General features: G+C 39.9%; 6 protein-coding genes across 7 annotated transcripts; 4 read left to right on the top strand and 2 right to left on the bottom strand.

The window, feature by feature from the left end:
* On the bottom strand, positions 1,147 to 2,563 carry LOC18790742 (CBS domain-containing protein CBSX3, mitochondrial). Its single transcript, XM_007226096.2, has 6 exons — positions 2,500 to 2,563; positions 2,153 to 2,415; positions 1,983 to 2,064; positions 1,808 to 1,881; positions 1,649 to 1,709; positions 1,147 to 1,560 (listed from the first exon to the last, which is right to left on the bottom strand). Exons 2-6 carry the CDS (start codon positions 2,405 to 2,407, stop codon positions 1,418 to 1,420), a joined length of 615 nt encoding a protein of 204 aa, XP_007226158.1. The 5' UTR covers positions 2,408 to 2,415; positions 2,500 to 2,563; the 3' UTR covers positions 1,147 to 1,417.
* Positions 2,514 to 4,946, top strand: LOC18789166 (proteoglycan 4). Its single transcript, XM_020554209.1, has 2 exons — positions 2,514 to 2,618; positions 2,727 to 4,946. Exon 2 carries the CDS (start codon positions 3,280 to 3,282, stop codon positions 4,813 to 4,815), a length of 1,536 nt encoding a protein of 511 aa, XP_020409798.1. The 5' UTR covers positions 2,514 to 2,618; positions 2,727 to 3,279; the 3' UTR covers positions 4,816 to 4,946.
* Positions 4,900 to 8,167, bottom strand: LOC18788257 (tubby-like F-box protein 5). Of its 2 annotated transcripts, none has more exons than XM_020554210.1 (6): positions 7,319 to 8,167; positions 6,903 to 6,990; positions 6,410 to 6,824; positions 6,221 to 6,308; positions 5,912 to 6,044; positions 4,900 to 5,781 (listed from the first exon to the last, which is right to left on the bottom strand). In XM_020554210.1, the coding sequence occupies exons 3-6, from the start codon at positions 6,767 to 6,769 to the stop codon at positions 5,115 to 5,117; spliced, it is 1,248 nt and encodes a 415-aa protein (XP_020409799.1). In that variant the 5' UTR covers positions 6,770 to 6,824; positions 6,903 to 6,990; positions 7,319 to 8,167; the 3' UTR covers positions 4,900 to 5,114. The 2 variants fall into 2 exon arrangements, with proteins under 2 accessions (XP_020409799.1, XP_007222682.1); XM_007222620.2 differs by having other exon boundaries at positions 6,410 to 6,780.
* LOC18790886 (putative pectinesterase 11) lies at positions 16,684 to 18,040 on the top strand. Its single transcript, XM_020557234.1, has 4 exons — positions 16,684 to 17,037; positions 17,180 to 17,368; positions 17,446 to 17,684; positions 17,788 to 18,040. The coding sequence occupies exons 1-4, from the start codon at positions 16,684 to 16,686 to the stop codon at positions 18,038 to 18,040; spliced, it is 1,035 nt and encodes a 344-aa protein (XP_020412823.1).
* Positions 18,735 to 20,188, top strand: LOC18790235 (putative pectinesterase 11). The gene is made up of 4 exons (XM_007224415.2): positions 18,735 to 19,190; positions 19,311 to 19,499; positions 19,581 to 19,819; positions 19,930 to 20,188. The coding sequence occupies exons 1-4, from the start codon at positions 18,801 to 18,803 to the stop codon at positions 20,117 to 20,119; spliced, it is 1,008 nt and encodes a 335-aa protein (XP_007224477.2). The 5' UTR covers positions 18,735 to 18,800; the 3' UTR covers positions 20,120 to 20,188.
* Positions 20,822 to 21,974, top strand: LOC18789784. Its single transcript, XM_007223760.2, has 4 exons — positions 20,822 to 20,999; positions 21,126 to 21,220; positions 21,337 to 21,461; positions 21,553 to 21,974. Exons 1-4 carry the CDS (start codon positions 20,948 to 20,950, stop codon positions 21,683 to 21,685), a joined length of 405 nt encoding a protein of 134 aa, XP_007223822.1. The 5' UTR covers positions 20,822 to 20,947; the 3' UTR covers positions 21,686 to 21,974.

Genomic DNA, 22,333 nt, shown 5'->3' with positions numbered 1-22,333 from the left:
TGCATGTTTTTCTGCTATTGGTTATGGGGCTTCTGTATTTTGTGTTTGACTTGGTTTGCATTATGAACATTGTGCAACAGATTATTAATCAGCAGCAGGGGTCTAATGAGGTTTCTTCCATTTAGACAACTTGCTCGGATTCTTGGCTTGAGATGCTGCAAGCATTAAGGCGGGGCCTGGCCAAGGGATAACAACATATTCAGGTAAATGTGCTTGAAATCTTTGTACTAAAAAAACCACCAAATATTGATACTTTGAATTTTTATTATCTCAAGTCGATACTTTGAATTTTTATTATCTCAAGTCCACTTCAGCGAAAGTTGTGATTCTTCTTAATTCTTGTGGAATCTCTATTCTTAGTTTTCTCCCCACCTCTCCAAATTGTTTGACTAGTACAGTACGGTCTCCCCCCTAGCTCTAAGAAATGTGCAAAAATAGATAGTTGCTTTTTCACTCTCTAATTTTTTATGTTACACTTCAAAATCAATATATTATCATGTTAAAGAACTCACAAAAAAGATGAAGGATTAAAAATTACACTTGAATTGTCATCTTACACTTCAAAATCATATAATTCGTAAAAAGAATGAAGGATGACAAAGTGAGAGTGGGAATAGCATTTCTCTATAAATATATAGAAAGCAGATGTTCCTTTCACAGTCCATGACTTTTGAGGACCGAACTTTTGACATCTTAATGTCTTTAGCCATAGAAATAGGGTATTTGGTCTGAGGACTAGGACTAGCCGAACAAGAACCAATGACTTTTCAGGAATTGGAATCCAGCTTCCCCACACAAGGTCCAATCATCTACCACCAAAAAGCTTTGAGCATGGAGGACCACTCTAAGAGGGGAATTTTTGAATAAAATCGAGAGGTCTTTTGATTGCTGAATCTACTTGGAGAAAGAATCCCGTTGTTGATAGAAAGTTCGAAAAGATAAGGAGTGGACGCTAGGTTCATTTGCCAGCCAATAGGAATTGTGCAATCTTGTGATTGATAGAGGTGATGATATATGCTTTATGGCATGCCGAACATAATCAGTCTGACCCTAAGGAATTGAAATTGAATCTACAACTTATCTATGGTTTTATACCAGATAGAGTATATAATGAAATGTTGCTTTCGAAATTGGAGGCAAATGGGATCATGAATATTGTATTTGTGCACTTATATTCACTGTTTTTATTCCGTGGCCCGACTTCTTGTCGAAGACCATGTTGTGGCACTTTTTGTTTTTTGTCTGCCCGCCTAGTGACTGCGACTTACTAGCAGGTTCTTCAAAACCATTGGGCTCATTGATATTGAACTTGGGCTTCGCATTGAAGTCTGGCCACTGGCCAGTGATTTTTCAAATTTGTGTTGATGTTGTGTTACAATAATTTGATGAACATAAAAACTTAGATAGATCATAGGTTCTAATAGTATTTTCCTTTTATGTACTCGTTCAGTTGCTTTAATTCCCCACTTTGCTGCTCCACTACTGCTCGAACTACATCTTTGATTGAAATCATGCCAACTATCTTCCCATCTATAACTGGAACATGCCTTATTTGATTCTCTGGGACATAAAAAGTTGTGATTTATTTTCACTTTAATTTCTATTGGTAGTTCTTACAGAATAGAAATTGCGGCCTTGGCCTCTTTACCTGTCATAAGTTGCATTGCTTGAAGAATGTTTGTGTCAGATGTCACTGTTATTAATTTGTTCTGTTAAAAGGTAAACAGTTTGGTTGAATTTAGAATGAAAATGGTTGGTCAAGGCGTCCAAGTAGAGTAATTAGTCTGTAAGTTGAACTTAAACTGACCTCATTAGTCATAATTTCTCCAACTCTAGTGTGATTGGGCGACCTTTCCTGTGCAATTATCTTCCTCAAATAGTCTGCTTGGTTTATGCCACCATCAATAGAATAGAAGACAGATTAACTTTTATTTTATTGTAGAATCAGAGAATTTGATCCAAGTTTCCGTAAATAATTTTACCTCTTTCTGTGATGATCCCTGCAATGTATTGTTGCTCTCCTGGCTTCAGTACCACTAATGACCCGACATTGTTTTTAGCCATCTGCAATTTCACTCTCATATTTAGTTAACTTTAAAATGAGTATTAGTATGAAATTCATATTACAGATGCATTATCAGGGAGGTCGTACATTTTTGACGGCATCAATTACAACGTCGTTTGTGTGGCACCAGAGCCAAGGTCCAGTTTGTTCATCTTTTGTCATCAGAACATCTGCCACAGTCACATTCTCTAATCCTTTCTGCTGTGCAGGTGGAGAGGTAACCCATTTTAAACTAGAAACTATCTTTTCAATTCCAGCAATTTCTCTCCCCTGTGCATGCTGTAAAATTGCAGCCTTGAGTATTTGCTGGCATGATCGAACGGCCCTGGAAATTCCTTGCATTATAATTCCTGTTTAAAGAAAAATTGTATTTAAAGAAGAAAATTTTCATGAAAACTTCGAAGAAGTACTTGTGGAAAATTATTGATACAGACCTTGGTGGGCAGATGAGAAAGCTAGCTCAGAATTGATTGGAAGCTCTGCTTATGATGAAGCAAAGGGTACGGAGCTGCCTCATGTATATGAATTCACTGTAGCAGCAGAAGATGTTGATGTACGTAATCTCTTCCTTGAAAATGCGTTTTCATCGTATTCTTTTCTTGAATGGCTGCATGAAGGAAACTTTGTTTTAATTTTTAAAATTATTTTACTTCATTTTCAGGTTACTTGTCCAGGTGATTTGGAAAGCAATGCCTATAGTAAGAATTCTTCATCTCAATTTTATCTAAGGCACCGATAGTTTTTTGTTTTTTTGTTTTTCATTCCAACTTGAGTTGAAGAAGACGAACTCACTGCCCTTGTCACTGGTCTAACTCACATTTGCTAATTACGATTCAATTAAAAGAAATAAAAACCGGGAAAATATTCCAAGAGCAGCAGCCCTTTTTAAGTGTCACGTGGACTGCGACTTTGCTCTTTAAAAGAGCAAGTATATATACTTTGCATTCCCTTTTGGGGAGATCTGCCCAAAAGTGGAGTGAGATTCCAGTCCTACTAGAGGAGGAAAATCTGCCCAGGGAAATTGCAAATTTCCAATAAATCGTAACTAATATTTGTAAGAGAGGTAAGGTAAAGAAGCAGAAAATTGGAGAAGGCATAAACCAAAATTAAACAAGTCCCAGAAAGTTTCCAAGGTATCAGATACAATTTCAATATATACCAGTCCCTGCCTTCATCTTCTTCAACAAAGCCAATCCTCTCCTTCCAAACCATACATGGCAGACAAAAGCAAATCGTTTCGCTTTAGGTTCTCTTTGCGTAAGCGTGGTTCTCAGCGTGGTTCTCAAGTAGAACCAGAGCCACGTCCAGTGGCTAAAGCCCAAATCCCCGCCCAGACAACCACCAATGTCCCTGTAGAGCGACCGCCATTTCGGCCTGCAGGAATTGCCCCTGTGAAGTCCTCTCCTTCCCAAGCTCAGGCACCATCAAGAACTGAGCATCCTCCACAATCACCATCTCCATCTCGTGCAAATGAGTCCCGAAAACCATCTGGTTCAACAACTGAAACTCAATTTCAGGTTGAATCTTCTCCACCATCACCATCTCGTGTAGCTTCTCAACCCATCCAAGCAGCATCACAAGTATCATCCCCTCAGACTCAACCACAGCCCACCGTTCCAGAGAGCTCTTGGCTTCCTTCCGTTTCTGCTCAACCCCCATCACCTGCCTCTCAACCAGAACCAAAGGAAGCAATACCTCAACCAAATGCAGAAATCGTTACGTCTGAAACTATTTCCAATGCTTCAAGAGAAATCACCGTTCAAACTCATCCAGCTTTGGCAGTAGCAGAAACAATTGCTTCACCTGAGAAGGTTGATCCTGATACCATTGGTAGAGATCAAAAGCAGCTTCCAGAATCAGAGACAGAGTCAAAAGAGGGGAAGAAAGTAGTGCAAGTGCTGACCAAAGAAGAAAAGACCAACGATCCAGGTTATGGAGAACCAATGCAAGAAACAGTCATTCAATTTCATGCTGCAGTAACAGGCTCAGGAGAGCACACTCAAGGGCCGGTTGGAGTTGCATCGCAAGCAGAGGAACAGCACGAGAAGCAAGAAACTTCAGATAGAACGGAGACTTTTACCACCACCAGCTCCAGTTCGAAACCGATCAAAACTCCAAAAGACAGAAGCACCTCAAAGATGTCTTTTCAAAAGATAGTTTCGTCAACTGCAGAACAAGCTCCCCCACATAAAGAAATCAGAGAAGATGCTCGCAAACTTCATAAGCAGGGCACTGGGAACCAAATGCTTGAAAATCTAGTTAGCGTCATCACCCTAACTGGTGAAAACAAAGGAGCATCAATGCACTCAAGCTCAGAACCAGTAAAAGAAGAAGAATCCGTTCACATACACCGCAGATATAAGAGCAATCCAGATGACAGCCTTGAATCCACTACTGATGAGGTAAACAACAAGGATAGAAGTTTCGAGGACGGGAAGATTCATGATGATCAACAAACGGGTGCATTTATCAACAGCAATGTACAGAGCATCAATAACGCTATTGTGTTCAATAGTTTTGTCACAGAAGGGAACTCCGGTGTTGAGGTGGTTTTTCCTCAAAACCCTGCAGAATCCATCAAGTCAAATGGTAAATCAGAGCCCCTTGAAACACACAACGCTAAATTCACCGTCAGACGGCGATGCCTTAGAGGGCTCTTCTTGGAACCAAGTGACTCAGACCCAGATAACCCTGAAAAGCCTCGACGTCATGGCTGCCGCTATAGTTGTGGGGGAAAGAGAACAGACTGAGATCGGGATTCTCTAACCATCTAATATCACCTTTATAAGATCTATATTTTAAGATGAGAGTGATGTTTACGTACTTGGAGAAAGTTGCAAAAAAGTGCTTTTGTGCATATAAATAAATTGGCAACTTACATTATGCTTTCTGGGTTACTGCCATTACACAAACTAGTGCGACTTCAATGAAGGCACTTTCTGATGGACCAAAAGGCACAACCTAAAGTGCTTTGTTTCACGAAGTATATTTACAGTTAAATCTAAGGAAAGACGAACATGATAGTCACATGATTTGAATAGAGAGTAAATCATTCACAGGCTGGTTTCGTGTCAAAGCTGCTCAAGCAAATTGCGAAAGCTTGGAAAGCAGAGAGAGGGTAGCGATAATCCATAGTGAAAATGTCTTTACCGATCTTCCCGAATTGCAGGATTACTTTCTCTTGTTCAGCCAATGAAACATTTTGGCAAGGCTCTGCAGAAGCCACCAGCTGGAAATTCTTCACGGATGCCACTGTAACACGACCCTTAAAGTTTAGACACCAACACTGCAGCTGTTCATGCCATCGAGGGGATTTATTTTTCAAAATGAGCGGATCCTTCATGCCATGTTCCAAATCCAGTGTGGTACTACTAGAGCCCAAGTTAGCAAGTGGCTTCTTCCCTTGCGAAGTGGACAATGGAGAGCATTTCTGGTTTAAGCAAGTTGATAACTCTGTTGGAGTTGGAGCAAAGCCCCCTTCTTGAACTGCTGTTATGGGGATTGATTGCATGGTGCATTGCATTCTCCTTGGGCCCCTTGTTCGGAGGATATTGAGTTCATAAGATACAGAAGCAACACTAAAACAGCCGGCAGGTACCCTTGGAGATACCTGCTTTGAATTGATTCTGCGATGTGACCTACAATTTGTTTGGATTGCTGGGTTTTGTGGAGGCTGACTGTCATAAATGGTAAACTTGGACCCCAGAAAATTAGACCTGTTTAGCATTTGCCAATAAATTGAATGAAGAAAGAATGAGTCATGGCTGTAACAACCAAGACAAAAAAAAAAGGAACAAAAAAGAATGAATTATGGCAATGATAGAGATCCATTTAGGTAAAGCTTGCCTTAGTTTTCCAACATAGGTATTGCTTGCTCGAGAAAATTCATCTGCAACCAAAGATATCACAAAACCTGTACTAGTTGCCCGTCTGATCTTTCTCGCTGCCAGCAATAGCTTACTCATGTCCCCAGACAGAGCTGTAGATTCATAAGAGATCATTAGTAACCGGTTTACAAAATTCAAGGATACCCTCATGGTGGAATTAGTATAACTGAACTATTAAAATCATAGTTCAGGAACCAAATTCATTTAGAAAGAATTTGAACACTAATTTCTAACACACAACAAAGGGGAGAAGCATCCAAACATTTACCAGGGCTTAGACCAAGATACAGTCGATATGTCGAGGTTTCTCTTTCCCTCTTAATAAAGCACTGGATCGGAGCATCTCTTGGACCCGGCTAGTAGATATATGCAAGAAATGTGGAAAGTAAATCATCTTCAGTCAGTTCGTGATAGAATGTAAGAACCTGAAAGGAATCTAGTTTTATGAGAAAAATACCTGCTTCAGTGAGATAGGGAAGGTAAGCCAGCCACATTGCTCTGGAGTCTTGACTATCTCTTTTGTAATCTCCCTCCATGACCTGCAAACCGAAGCACAGGCAACGACATCTCTCCGAGCAGGCCAGGAGGTCTCGCTCGCTTCCAAGCGTTGAATTATGTCAAGAAGCAACTCGGGGGGCAAGTTTGCCCATTGGCTCTGTTGAACCAATTCAGGTGATGGCAATGAAGATAATGACTGTTCAGGGGCAATGTGTGATTTTGCTCGGCGACGCGTATGCTTTCTCTCTGCCCTTCTTGATTTTTTCCCCATGTCATCTCTGAGCTCCAGTAGCTCGTGAAATATTTTTTTGAGTGACATCACTGACCGGACTAATAGTAACACCACAAGGAAAAATTTGGTTTGAAAAATGGCACTACAATTATCACCAGAATTCAAATGTTGAAGCTGATAAATTGTTTGTAAGTTTGGCAGATCTAAGTATAGAAATTACCTGGAAGATCGGCTTCAGAGTTTAATATGTAGTGGAACGTTGTCTTCTTCAAAAATCACAATGGAAGCACTGCAAGTTTGAAACTTTACTGTTGCAGCACAACAATCACTCGTTTAGAAGTGGGAAAAAGAAGGAATTTGATCGATGGCAATGCTAGCAATTAAAGTCGACATGTTCTAAGCGTGAGGAATGCAAACAATGCACATCAGAAACCCAATGAAAATCAATGGCGACAGCGCCAATAGCAAATGTTTCACAATCCTCGCCTCAAATCACAAGAAGAATGCTGGTAAAAACACCGAAAGTGCAAACATTCGAGATCCGAAAAAGCACGAAAAATCCCTTGATCTCTTAAACAAAACTCAAAATACTTGAGAGAGAGAGAGAGAGAGAGAGAAGAGGGAAATGGTACGTACCAAAAGTGGGGGCAAATGCGTGTGGGATTTTTGGGGGCTTCTAGGAAATCACCAATGTCTCGGACAAAAAACAAACGCCGAGAGAGAGAGCATATGCTGTATACTAAATGGCCATATGGGCAAGGCCAAAGAAGCACAATGCTAAAGAAGCTGATTGTGATTTAGGAATTTTATATTGATTAAATCCAAGGAAAAGAAACGAAACGAAAGCCTCTCTTTTTAATTGCATTGAATTAAATTGTGGTGGATTTGGCGATCGGAAACAGAGTTGGTTGCAGCAGCAAGCGCGCCCTTGCCACTACAACCATCACCACCTGAGCCACCGCTGTCCGGCCACTCCCCTCACCCCGGCCTCTCCCACGCAACAACAACAAAAGCTCTCTTTACCTCTTACTTGGATTAGGAGGCCTTCCTCGTCTATTAAAACGCCTATTTTCTTAACCACCTTTTTTTTTTCTTTTTTTCTTTTTTTTCTTTTGCCGCTTAAACTATTGGGCCCATTTCCATGGATGCTCTCCCAAAAAAAATTATTTGGAGAGCATAATGTATTCTCTAGTTTTATTTATTTTTTTTTAGGACATTTTTTATTAGAAGTGGCAATAATATATTAAATTCTTACGTACTATACGGATGTTAAAACTCGAATTTAAAAACTTCACTGAAGGAGTAATTGTTCCAAATCTCTACATTAGTGGATCTCTCACATTAGTGGATCTCTCTAATCTGAAAATTGAGAAACTAAGTTTTTTTTTTTCTTAGAAAAAAAGAGAAAGTGAGGTTAAGATATCTTGAATCATTTTTAAGACATGAAGTGAAAGTAAACCTTACGTCGAGAATAAATAAACTGTTCACTATCAATTCAGGTTGTTATATTGTCATAAGCAAAAGTGATTATGTTTTTTCTTTTTTGATGGAAGCAAAAGTGATTATGCTAAAGGCAGGATAAGAACCGCAATCAAACCTTATTATTATTTCATTTATCTTTTTTAAAAGAAGAAGAATAGTAATCAATTGAAATGGCCAAGAAGAAGAACCGGGCCTCAAAGGTTGCGACAAAGAGCCGAAAGTACACCTGTCCCCCACACGTGCGAGCAGTGCACGTGGTGAAGTGGGGACCAGGAAGACCATGTCATCTTATATTTATGTTCATAACAATAAAAAATAAAAGATAGATCTTCGGCTTATTTTCTATATTTTTTTCTTAGTTAGAGCATTCATAATGGAGATGTGTAAATGCGGGGGTATAAAGTCATTTTTACATTCTCTTTACACATTTGGGAGGTGTAAATACGTTTTTTGCTATAATGAGAAAAGATGTAAATCTAAAATATATAATTGTTTTGTTTGTCTTAATTCATTTTTGTGTTAAATTTGTATTTTATGTTTACTTTATAAAATTAATTTTTTTTGTATTAGGTTAATTTGAATTTTTCAAACAAATAGACCTAAAAATATTTAAATTCGTAGAAGATATGATTTCATCCAAAAACATTGGGGGAGCATGAAAATCACAAATGAGCAAACAACATGTGAATTTTTTTTAGCAATTACTGTAGCCGTGGGTCCTAGCCTTTTATGATGACTTTTCGTCATTTTTCTTCTCTTTTTTCGGGCGGGTTCCGCTTGCAAAGGATGTAAAAATGGATGTAAATAAACATTTTATTTTACATCTCTATGGTGATGATGTATATTTACATCTCCCCATTAGAGAAGATTCTGGTGATAAGGAGTGTATATTTAACATACACCCCCTCATTGTGGATGCTCTTAGATACGATGAGTTTGACGCACAAGCTTTATATGATGTTGATAGTACTCAGTTTAGGTTTTTGCTTCAGGAGAATAACTTGTATTGTATATTATAGAATATCACTCTTTTGTTATTCCCATTAATCATATTCCGTTAAATATAATAATTTTTTTACATAATAAAATATAATTGGATAGAAATAACACTGTACTATATCCCCGTGACATGCAACTCCTTCTCCTCGTCCACCCAACCCAGGTGTGAGTTTGATGGAGACTAATCAATAACAAGCAACAAGCAGCAATACTGGGAAATTGTGAAATTTGTGAGGTGAGCGGGGAACCCAGAAATTGTTGAGAGACGAGTCGGTGTCAGGCTGTCAGCAAGTCACACTTGCACGTGCTTATGCCTGAATCTTTTCGCCTTTTTTCCTTGATTCTAGACTTTCATTTCATGCATCAATTTTCTAAATACACTGAATACTTCTCATTAAACCGACTCACTATGCTTTCAGCTTCGCGTAGGCAAATTAAAAAAAAAAAATTAATTAATTACTTAAAGAGCAACAGGTCTTGTCTTTCACTTTCAGATAAGATAGTCGTAATAGAATGTTAATGGGATCTAATCTAATCTAATCTAATCTCTTGTTTTGCCTGCTGGTGGAACGCATAATTGGGCATGGTCCACTCACCTAACTAATTTATTAATTTCAGTTTAAGCAGTGCAATTATGATAACATGTATTATTAAGCTTGTTAATCAAACATTTGTAATTAGTAAAGTAGAAATGAGTCTTTCCGGATCTCAAAGTGGAAAACAAGGAGATATGATCAAAACGTTTTTGAGTCGTACCTAAAAGGCCTCCAACTATATGACCAAATTTGTTTTGATTAACGTGAAATAAGATCAGACCAGTTACCACAATTATATCCGATCACATGGATTTGAAATGTGTGGAGCCCTTATGCATGCCTATATGTTAATTATTTTTCAATGCTAGCCATGATTGTTGGACTTTGACAAGCCCAAGCTGGTTCATATCTGGACCCATTTTAAATGAATTGATTGGCATCTTTCGACATGGATAAGGTTTGGCCATGCAGCCATGCCCCCCCTTCCCTGTGTTCCATTACATCTCGTACCACATTTGAAACATCAAGGAGCAATGCCAGCTAAATGTGTTGTAATGTGTTATGTTTTTTCGTTTCTTTTTGGACACGAGTAATATTAGAAGAGGGAGAATTCGAATCATATGTGTAGAAACTGTATATTCGATTATCATACTTGAGATATTACAACCACTATTTATACACAAACTATAAGATATCTTCCTAGTGATTACAATGAAACAGAAAATCCCTTATATTCTAATAAAGGCTAATAACAACATAACAGCTAAAACACTAATGTATTGTCATTGAAGACCCTTAACTATAGTAACTCCCGTAACCCCTAAAACTCCCCCGCAAACTTGACGCCGGAGAGGTGACAAGTTTGGAAATAAGACGTAAAAAGAAGGAATATAATAAAGATGAGGAATGGAAACAAAAGAAAATTCGTCACATGGAAAGCAGAAAGGGATGTGTATAGAGAGAAAATAAGGAATATTTGAAGGGAATAAAGGGGTTAAGAGAGGGTGCAGCACAACAATAAAGGATAGGAGGTGAAACCAACTTGGGACATAGAGAAAAAAAAACAAGAGCATGGGCAAGTTTGAATTTCAAAGCACCATAGAAACAATAAGGTATGGGGAAGAAAACCACCGGGGAACAAAGAAGTAATAAAGAAAAGATTATCGCAAGAGGATAGAAGCCCATATAGATTAAAATAAAGAGGGATGATTGACCCAAAAAACAATAATAAGAAATAAAGGAGGAAACCAAGTGAGACAGAGAAAGGAAAAGAGAGTGTGGGCAAAACATAAAGTTAAAATCTTTTCAAAATAAAGATGGAAAAAGGAGAGAAAGAAAGAGAGAAGAACACAAGTTGAGCATAAATAGAGCGTGAGAGGCTGATACCAAGGCAGCAACACAGTGATAGGGCTTGACTGGCTTATACCAAGTCCGCAACACAGAGGAAGAAACAGGGGCTGTGCAAAGGGAACACCGACAGTGTAGCATGGCAGAGAAGGCTCAGCGAGCGTTGATGAGGCTCACGGAGGAAAGAGAGAGGGCTCGATGAGCAATGATAGGCAACATCAACAAAGAAGGGGAAAGTATGGATACCACGATAGAGAAACCATCAGAAATACATGAGAGAGAAAAACCACAATTACAGATTAGGAAAAGTGAAAGGAAAGGAAGGTTTATTTTTTTTTTATATATATAAATAAAAATTTATAGATATGAGCACGAGTGTTTGGGCAAGAGAGAGATGAAGCTTAAGGGAATGAAGGGGAAGCATGTGTATAGAGAAGAGAGAGATATTGGAAAAATGGAGGGCTCATGACACCAAAGAGAAAGAGATGGAGTCTTGATATAACCAGAGAAAGAGATGGAGTCTTGATATAACCAGAGAAAGAGAAAGAGAAAGAGTTCAAGAGGGAGTTTTGATAGAGGAAAAAAAAAAGGAATGAGATCCTAGAGAGAGAGAGAGAGAGAGAGAGAGAGAGGATAGAGCACATGAGGGATAGACAACGGTTGTGCAAAGGGACTAACGACAGTGAAGCATAGCAGGACAGAGACAATGGCCGGCTAGGATAAGGCTTGGTGAGCGATGACAACTGACAAGGGGAAGAAGGCGCAATCTTCAATAGAGAGCATAAGAAGAAGAAATGGCTCAATCTTCAACAGAGAGCATTACAAGGAGAAATGCATGGCTCAATCCTCACCAGCATGCAAGCTTCATAATCCTGGTTTTCAGAGTCTTCTTCATGAACTTCACTTCTCTCTTTCTAAACCAGTTCTTCTTCATTGTGACAATTTATCTGCAACCTACATGGCTGCCAATCCTGTCTTCCATTCCCGCACTAAACATGTTGCTATTGATTATCATTTTATCCGTGAACGTCTTACTGCTGGAAGTCATCAAGTGCGGTTCATTTAATCTCACGATCAGCTTGCTGATGTATTCACAAAAGGCATACCTGCAGCACGTTTTGCGTGTCTTGTTTCCAACCTTTTCACCTATCCGGTGTCAAGTTTGCGGAGGAGTATTAGGGAGTTACCACCACAATCATGACATTCAATCATAGTTATGCCTATTCAAGGAGTATTTCCATTACATTGTTATTGTATCTTAATTATAGCTTTATTATATTGTAATTACATCATTTAGGTCTGATATAATTACTACACTACCGTTGTAAACCATTTAGCTACCTCCTATGCCTGTATATAAAGCTTGTACCCGTGAATTGCAAATAAATGAAAGTATCTCTTTTCTACATGGTATCAAGAGCCTAGGCAATCTATTCCTTTTTTTTTCTCGTCCTCTTTCTCTCCTCACATGGCTTCTACTATAGCCTCCTCTTCTTCTTCTCTCACTGGTCCCACTCTTCCCTTTAACATCTCTTCCTTTGCCTCCTATAAACTTTCAGAATCCAACTTCTTACTTTGGAAAAGTCAACTCAAGCCCTTTCTTATTGGGCAAAATTGGTGGCGTTTCGTTGATGGCTTTTATGTCTGCCCCTCCCCTTCCCTCACTTCTGATACTTCCTCTGATTCCACCAAAGCCACCGACATTCTTTCTTCTGCTCCCACACCCAATCCTGAGTATCTTACTTGGTTTCAAACTGACCAATATCTCATGAGTCTGGTTCGCTCCACTCTCAAGGAATCCATCCTCTCTCAAGTTGTTGGCTGTTCTACCTCCAAGGAAATTTGGGATTGTCTTCGGGAAAATTTTTCCCAACAATCTCTTGCGAATGCCACGTACATTCGTTTTCAACTTCTCTCTCTCACCAAAGGCTCTAAACCGATTACAGAATATCTCTCTCTCTCTTGCCAAGAATCTGGCGGATCAACTAAGTCCCATCAATTCTCCCGTTTCTTCTGTTGACTTGGTCATTTATGTTCTCCGGGGATTAGGACCGGAATATGCGATGCTTGTCACTGCCATCACCACTTTTTCCCCATTGCCCTCCTTTGCCGAATTGCGAGCACGCCTTCTGGCCTTTGAAGCCCAACAACTGCACAATGCTGCCATTTCACCTACTCCTCAGCCCACTGCCTTTTTGACTCAGCACCATGCTCACCAACAATATCAACGTAGCCATCGCGGTGCGCCCAAAGACTAGCGCTCTCCGCGCACGCTTCCTCCACCCACCTTTTCGCCCACCTTTCCGCTTCGCGGTCCTGCTCCCTTTTTCAACCGACGCCAGCGTCCTCATCAAAACTCTTCCGGACTTTTGGGTCCGCCTCCTGCTACTCGTTCCCACATCCAGTGTTGGACTTGCAGCCAGTATGGGCACATTGCTTCTCAGTGCCCTCAGTCCCGTGCTTTTGCCGGCATGCACGTAGCTGCCTCCTCCGATCCTACTTGGTACTTGGATTCTAGTGTGACCAATCACATGATCAATGATGCCCGTCGCTCCACCAACGTTTCCTCCTCCATTGTTTCCCCCCATGATCAAGTTGTCTTTGGTAATGGTGACTCCCTTCCCATTACTCATTCTGGTAACGTTTCATTTTATTCTGGCAATTTTTTGTTTCGTCTTTTTGACGTTCTTCGTGTTCCTTCTCTTCATAAAAATCTCTTATCCATTGCTCAGTTTACTCAGGATTCCCTTGTCAGTATTACATTCTTTCCATGGGGTTATATTATTCGTGACTTAAAAACTGGTGTTGTTCTATTTCAGGGCCCATGTAAAGATGGTATTTATCCTATCTTTCCCAAACTCTTGCCTCCCTCTCCAACTGCTCTTACCACCGTTGTCTCATCCTCTTCTCTCTGGCACCGCCGTCTTAGACATCCCTCAAATAAAGTGCTTGGCACTCTTGTTTCTCAATCTTTACTTGGTTCCTCCTTTCGTTTACCAAATGAACATTGTAAACATTGTGCATTAGCAAAATCCATAAGACTTTCTTTCTCTCCTATAGAACACTCTACTGTTGCTCCTTTTGATTTAATACACTCGGATGTTTGGATGTCTCCCATTGCTTCAATTTCTGAATTTCGTTACTATGTCTTATTCACTGATGATTTCACCTGCTATTCTTGGATTTTCCCCATGCGTCTTAAATCTGAAGTCTTTGGTCATTTCTCCGCTTTTGTCACGTATGTTCACAATCATTTTTCCATCTCTGTCAAAACATTTCAAAGTGATGGTGGCAAAGAATTTGACAACTCTCAGTTTCGCCAATTTTGTGCTACCAATGGTATTATCCATCGTTTCTTGTGTCCTCATACCCCTTAACAAAATGGCTTGGCCGAACGCAAACACCGTCATATTGCTGACATGGGTCGCACCCTCCTTCTTACTGCCCAATTCCCCCACAATTTATGGGCCGAGGCCTTCTGTACGGCGGTTTATTTAATCAATCGACTACCCACTCCTGTTCTCCAATGGGTCTCTCCGTATCACAAATTATTTGGTCATCCTCCAGATTATTCCTTGCTTCGCATTTTTGGTTCTACTTGTTATCCCTGTTTAGGTGATTATGTTTCTAACAAACTACAACCTAGATCTCTTGAGTGTGTTTTTGTTGGCTACAGTGATCGTCATCGTGGTTATAGATGCTTCCACCCACCAACTGGTCGCCTTTACACTTTTCGGCATGTTGTTTTCCATGAAAACAAATTTTATTATTTTGTTCCTGTTGCTGCTCCCACTCCAGCTCCATCACGCACCTTCGATATTGTTCCTGCTGGTCTTGACCACGAGCCCCTGCTCTCTCCGCTACCCCCACCAGCATCCAATCCTCCCACAGTACACCCGGCCCACGCCACAGCCCCAGGCAACCAGCCACAGCCCGGTTCCAGTCACCCACCTCAACCCCGCACCACCGCGCAGCCCAGCCCCCCTTCCTTCTCTGCGGCCCAATACTCCCTCCCCTCTCTGCCTTCAGTCCATTTTCCTCCTCCATCCACCGACCTGGCCCAACCCGAACACACCTCTCATACCTCATCCCTTACCCTATCTCCATCCTCAGACATCACGCCTCCATCCCCTGCACCCGTGCCTCTATTCCCATCCTCCGACCCTGCACCCGACCTCACCGGATCGTGCGCCATGCTGCTCCCAGCATCCGGCAGCGCCAGTCCCATCGTTCCACTATGCCCGCCTGCTCCAGACACCAGACCAGCTCTCGAGCCTCCTTCCTCCTCCTTATCTTCTGCGACAGCGCTAGACACAGCCCCTGCCAATGCACCTTTTGCTGCTTTTACTCAACCACCACCCTCCCGTTCCAATCCGGTCCACACTCGCTCGAAATCTGGGATTCATAAACCCAATCCCAAATATCATGCCAATTTCTCCACCCGTTATCCCTTGCCTCAAGCTTTTGCTGCCTTTTTGGCTACTAATGATGAACCTACTTCTTACACACAGGCCTCTCGCTTTCCTGAATGGAAAAATGCTATGGTTGAGGAGTTCAATGCTCTTCTTAAACAAGGGACTTGGTCTTTAGTTCCCTCATCCCTTCATTTTAACACAGTTGGCTGTAAATGGGTCTTTCGAGTAAAACGTCATTCTGATGGGACTATTGAACGTCACAAAGCTAGGCTTGTTGCCAAGGGTTACCACCAACAACCCGGTGTGGACTACTTCGATACTTTCAGTCCAGTTGTGAAACCTACCACTGTTCGTACTGTGCTCAGTTTGGCTGTCTCTTCTGGTTGGTCTCTCCGTCAGTTAGATGTCAAAAACGCTTTTCTCCATGGCTTGCTTACTGAAGAAGTTTACATGGAACAACCTCCTGGTTTTGTTGATCCTAGTCGCCCTCACCATGTGTGCAAGCTTCATAAGGCTATCTGCTCATTGATTAGCCATTAGCTCTGGTATCGGCCAGTCAAGCCCTATCACTGTGCATGAATAATTACTTTTAATAACTTGAATTATAAGCTACTCGAGTTCATCTAAATAATGAATTGAACCCAACGTTTGCGTTCTGAGTCCAGATAATGAATTAGACACGGCCATCGTCTCAAATATTTGTTTCTTCGTACTCCTAGCTTTGTTATGGCCCAAAAGACAGGAAGAAGCGAGGTCGACCTAATCTAGTCAGAACGGCTCACCAGACTTGAGGTCCAATATTTAAGCGCCTCTGAGCGACAAAGTTATTGGAGCCATCAGATTGATCCAATGGGTGAGAATCCTAATAATAGATTCTAACCCATAAGACCCGTTTCAGTAATCTTTCAATTCTTTTCAGACCAAAAAAATACAAAATAAAAGCAAATAGGCTTTGAGCCAATTCTTTTCTTGCAGCAGAAGGCACAAATCGATGAGTGAGAAGTCAAAGTAAACAGGTGCTCATTGGTCCTCAGAAAAGGAAAGTTCCCATGGAGAGGCTGAATCCCAATTAAATGGGGAAAAACATGATGTTTTAACTTTTCCTAAATCCAGAAAGTTTTAGCTACTTGAACTCCTAGCTCTGCATGGATAGCAACCCTATATATACATACCTTATAACTATGACATGCAAAATTCAACGAAATCTTATTATTGGCAATATATGGCCATGCTCTTCTTCTATGCTTTCATGGTGATGATGGGTGTGCTCTCTCAAGCACACCCAACACCACCAATTTCTCTAACCGTCGATCAGTCCGGCAAAGGTGACTATACTAAAATACAAGACGCTATTGATGCCGTGCCGTCTAACAACGCCGTGCCTGTGTCGATTTGGGTTCGACCTGGTGTCTACCAAGAAAAAGTTTATGTGCCTGCAGACAAACCCTTTATAACAATGAGTGGCACAAACGCAGAGCAGACCATAGTAACATGGAACCAAGCCGGATGGATAAATCAAACCGCAGTCTTTGCTGTGTGGGCTTCTGATTTTACAGGACGCCAACTCACAATTCAGGTGTATATATATATTTCGCTTCTATTGATGAAACTAAATCGTATTGTTTTCAAGTTTATGCATAATTTTTATATAGACTACGAATTATATATATTGTTTTAACATATAATTAATTTTACTTAATTTGAATTGGTGAGTGCAGAATACATATGGAACCGGTGACAAAACAGTGGCACTAAGAGTATCAGGAGACAGAGCAGCATTCTATGGGTGCAAAATTTTGTCCCATCAAGATGCGTTATTTGACGAGATTGGCAAGCACTACTACAAAGACTGCTTCATTCAAGGAGACACTGATTTTATATTTGGAAGTGCTGATTCTTTATATGCGGTATATATCTACGTACCATTTAATTAATTAAATATTACTTAGTATATATGGAGATTAACTAAGTGATTAATTTGCAGAATTGTCACTTGCATACACTTTCGGGTCAAAACGGAGCTATAACGGCCCAACGACGAACTTCTCCTTCAGAGGAATCTGGGTTCACCTTTTTGTGGTGCAACATCACCGGCGTCAAAACGGCACTCTTGGGAAGGCCATGGGGGCCATATGCCAGAGTCGTATTTGCCTACACTCAAATGTCAAACGTGATTCTGCCACAAGGTTGGGACAGTTGGGGGCTATCACCCTACAACTTAAGGTATATATTTTCGAGTACTTAATTTTTCAATTACTCTATTTTATTTTATTTTTTGATATGTTTTGTAATTTGGTTTTAATTTAATGTGTACACGCGCATGCAGTAACGTTTTCTATGGGGAATACAACTGTTTTGGACCGGGAGCCGTGACAACACAAAGAGTTAATTGGGCACACAAGCTTACCACCAGAGAATTTGCACACTTCATGGCTCAGGCTAGTGCCCTTCGGCGTACAATTATTGGTAGCGACGGAGGAGGAGGGAAACGTGGAGCTTCCACTCCCATTGGAGGAGAAGGAAACAAAGCCAACGTGGAGCAGGCTCTCGCTTCAGCTGCAGGGCTCACCATTGAGTAGTGGTTCTCGAGAGGGTGCGGCGCCTATAGATTCTTATATTCTAGATTTGTACAAACTTTTTTGTAAAGCCCTTTTTTTAATAAACCCAACAGGTTTAGGAACTGACTTGGTCAAGTTTCATTCGTTGTTGCGATTATGAGAATTATGAATTAGACCAGTTCCATATAGCCCTAATATTTTTCGACGGCGGCAGCCGTGGTCAAGCCCCAAATCCAAGCAACTGAGCCGCCTGCTCGCTCAATAACGTAATGTGCCATTAACAATACAATTTCACACAAATGACCTACTTAATCTACTTCTTAAGCTACCTCAAGACTTGTGTAACATCAATAATTCAATACGCCGCCATTATAAGATTTTCTTATTAATGTTTACATACATATATATATATATATATATATATATTCTGATCATCTTCACCACCTCACTCCTTTTGTTTTTTCAAACATTTGTTTCTTCAGTCTCAAGTAAAAATCTCCTGCTGCCGGCTTACTTCTTCTATCACTGGCCGTCGAAATTCCTTGTAATTATCTTCCTCCTCCTGGCCTCCACTCGTTCCTTGTAAAAGTGGTTCTAATTCATAAGACTTTATTGCCAAGAAAACGGCCCCACCTTCCTTGACATTCACCTATATAATCAGGAGCACCCATATTCTTCAATTCATCCATTCATTCATTTATTCTATAATTAATTATCGACCTACCTACGCAGAGATAATTAATTTTCATACACCTTTTGATCAAAGCAGATATAGTCTCTAATGGCGACCACGATGATGATCAAGTGCTTCTTTGCCATGGCCATAATATTGCATGCTTTTGTGGCTTTTTCTAAAGCAGAAGCAGACACAACCCAGGGGTCAACAGCCGTTCTCATCACGGTTGACCAGTCAGGCAAAGGAGATTACAAGAAAATACAAGATGCCATTGATGCCGTGCCGTCTAATAACGTGGATCTTGTGTTTATTAGGGTTAGGCGTGGAGTGTACGAAGAAAAAATTAGTGTGCCCGCTGACAAACCCTTCATTACAATAAGTGGCACAAAGGCAAACGACACCATAATAACATGGAACGACGGTGGGGAGATATTTGAATCTCCAACTTTCTCTGTTTTGGCTTCTGATTTTATAGGCCGCTATCTCACAATTCAGGTATATTCAAAACGCATGCTCATGTTGTTGTATGAAATTATATCAGATAGTCTTTTTGTTTCGTGGTAACATCGACGAAACGAGGGAATTTTTTATATTGAATCTAATGTTTCGTTGCAGAACACTTACGGAGCGGGTGGCAAAGCAGTGGCGCTAAGGGTGTCGGGAGATAGAGCAGCATTTTATGGGTGCAAAATATTGTCTTATCAGGACACCCTACTTGATGACACCGGCAGGCACTACTACAACAACTGTTATATTGAAGGAGCTACTGATTTTATATGTGGAAATGCTGCTTCTTTTTTTGAGGTAATTAACAAAAAAAAAATATATTTTTTGAGTTAATTTGGTAAAGGATTAGTATAAATTGGGTTTTAATTAAATTTGCAGAGGTGTCATTTGCATTCAATTTCGGGAGGAGCAGGAGCCATAACAGCTCAACGAAGGATGTCACCTTCAGAGGACACAGGGTTCACCTTCTTCAGCTGCAAAATCAGTGGCGTCAAAACGGCAATGTTAGGAAGACCGTGGGGTGGCTATTCAAGAGTCGTCTTTGCCTTCACTTACATGTCCAATGCCATACTTCCACAAGGTTGGGACGACTGGGGAAACTCACCCGACCAATTAAGGTATTTTTGTTTTTGTTTTTGGTTACGGTTTTAATTAATCCTTCATTTCTTACTCAAACGAACGAACTCTTCCTAATTTGGTTTAAATTTGATGATGTGTACGTACATAGTACGGTTTACTATGGGCAATATAGATGTTCTGGAGCTGGAGCTGCAACATCAAAAAGAGTTGAATGGGCACGTAACCTTACGGGTGAAGAAGCTGCACCCTTCTTAACCAAGGACTCCATCGATGGCAAAGCTTGGATAAGATCAGCCCCAACCAGCTTCAAGAAGAAAGCATTTTCTACTAAGACTTAATTCAATTCTCAATACTCAATTGTGTGGAAATGTGTGTTTAGATTTATAAACAAATTATTTACTTGTAAAGTTATCTTATTATCTCATGTATGTATATTGAAATTCATTCATTCATTGTTGACTCATGTTATAGTGAAAATTCGTTAATTAAATGAGGAACATCGGAGGCATTTCTATTTCTTGTAAATAATATATTGACTCATATACGAAAATAATTTATCAAAAACACAACAACAATAAAATCTCTATACGCATATCAAATTGTGATTGACAAGAAAATAAGAGTTTCTACTTCCAAGAAAGGAGTCAAGTATTTTCCTTGCATGGGTGTCTGTTTATTTTATTGAAAGAAATAAAAAATTGTCAACTTTTCTTTTTCTTTTTCTTTTTTCTCCCTTGGATAGGATTGGAATTTGAATGGATATATATGTTGTTCCATCCAAACTCGGAAATTAGAAATGACCATACCGACATATACCAAAAAAACAAAAGGGGAAATAGGATTAATCTTGCTCAAGCTTCCAAAAAAAGTGACGGGACGCCTTTATTATATGCAAACCTGTGGGCTATTAAATTGGCGTGTAGCTAAGCTGATACCAAAATATTAATTTTCTTGGGGATAAGAACAAAGTAAAAGATATACATGGTCCCAGCCATAAGGCAGTCACCTCCAACATTTGTTTTTGTATATATAAGACTAATTTGTGAATAAATTAATTTACAGCAAGTGAGGAAGTGTAGATTATTCGCAGGATCAGGAAGAAGAGTAGAAAAGTCATTTGTGTTTAGTTTTAAAGCAATCGGAGGAAATACATATATATATCATACATGGGTTCACTGATGGCAGGATGGGACTCACCCGTCCTAAATTCCAAACCAGGTCATCTCAATTTCTAATTAACTTAATTTTGAATTAATCCATGGTATATTTCTATTTCTATTTACTCAAGCTTTCTTTCTATTTCTATTTCTGTTTCTGTTTCTGTTTCTGTTTCTGTTTCTTCAGATGTGTGCAAGAGGAATCAATCACTCACCAAGGACGAGATTGAAGCTTACTGGAGAGCCAACAATAATGAATTACATCAAACCACCACTACTCAGGTTTGTGTAAAAAGTTTCGCTTCTTTTTTCCTTTTCTTTTTTGTGGTAAAAAGAAAAGAATAAGTTGGGTGATTACTTATGCATGAATATATAATATATACACACACACATGACAGGAAATCAAAGCTGATGATGAATCGGGAAGAAAATTACAGAAATCAAACACTTTTCCTGCAGCCAAAACTAAGGAGACAGATATTCATGAAACAAACGCTCACAAAATCAGAAACAACAAGGGCTGGTAAGCTCATCAACTTCTTAACCCACCCAATTAATTAAAGAACAATTAGTAATTTTATGCTTCCTTGCTTCCATGGTGAATGGTGGTACAGGTGGACTTTAAGCAATTGGGCATTTCTGAATGAACCCCCTCTGTCGGAAAGCGCTTCCAACACGTACGCGTCACAGTTCCACGTACCCAAATGGGCCCCCAAATCAGACACTCCTGACCAAATTACTACTTGATCTGTTCCTACCAGGCCCAAGTCTGCAAGCGCATATTTTTCATGGGCTACTATGCCACTAGCTTTGATCCGTAACCTTTTTTCGTATGTGAGATATGAGTTTGTTTGTTGTCAACTTGTCACGGTTGGTCGGTTGAGTGTTTCTATGACCCTTGTACAAATTATGAGATGATACTTTCATGTAAGCTGTGTTTTATTTAGTGCTTTATTGTGATGTTTTTCTGGGATTTTCTTTCCGTTAAAAATTTCATATTTATGCAAGGTGTTATTAGAGCTCCTGTGTTCGAATCTCTTTCTTGTCATATTTTATGCTGAATTGCAGCGTTGGAAATGGTTTTTAAGGCTTAATAGACTTTTTGCCTTAACTAGGCTGGGTTGGAAATGCTCTTACAGTAATATCAAAGAAATGATTCTTTTGTAAGTAGTTGAACGCAAACAAACATGATCATCAAGGCATTCTTAGCCTTCACACTATAATCATGTTGCCTTTTTCTAAATCCGTATTATTTGCAAGTGGTATGATAAAAATTGTGATCTTTATTGAATAAAAATATCACTCCAAAAAAGGAGCTGGGTCCTATTTTACACAATTATAATTTAATTCAATCCCTCCCTATTAATAAAAAATTATGAACGTTTACCCTGTTAC

This window comes from Prunus persica, chromosome G1 (assembly GCF_000346465.2).
Source record: "Prunus persica cultivar Lovell chromosome G1, Prunus_persica_NCBIv2, whole genome shotgun sequence".
Lineage (NCBI taxonomy): Eukaryota > Viridiplantae > Streptophyta > Magnoliopsida > Rosales > Rosaceae > Prunus > Prunus persica.
Note: the sequence above shows the minus strand (reverse complement) of the source record. Positions and strands in the feature narration are given on the sequence as shown.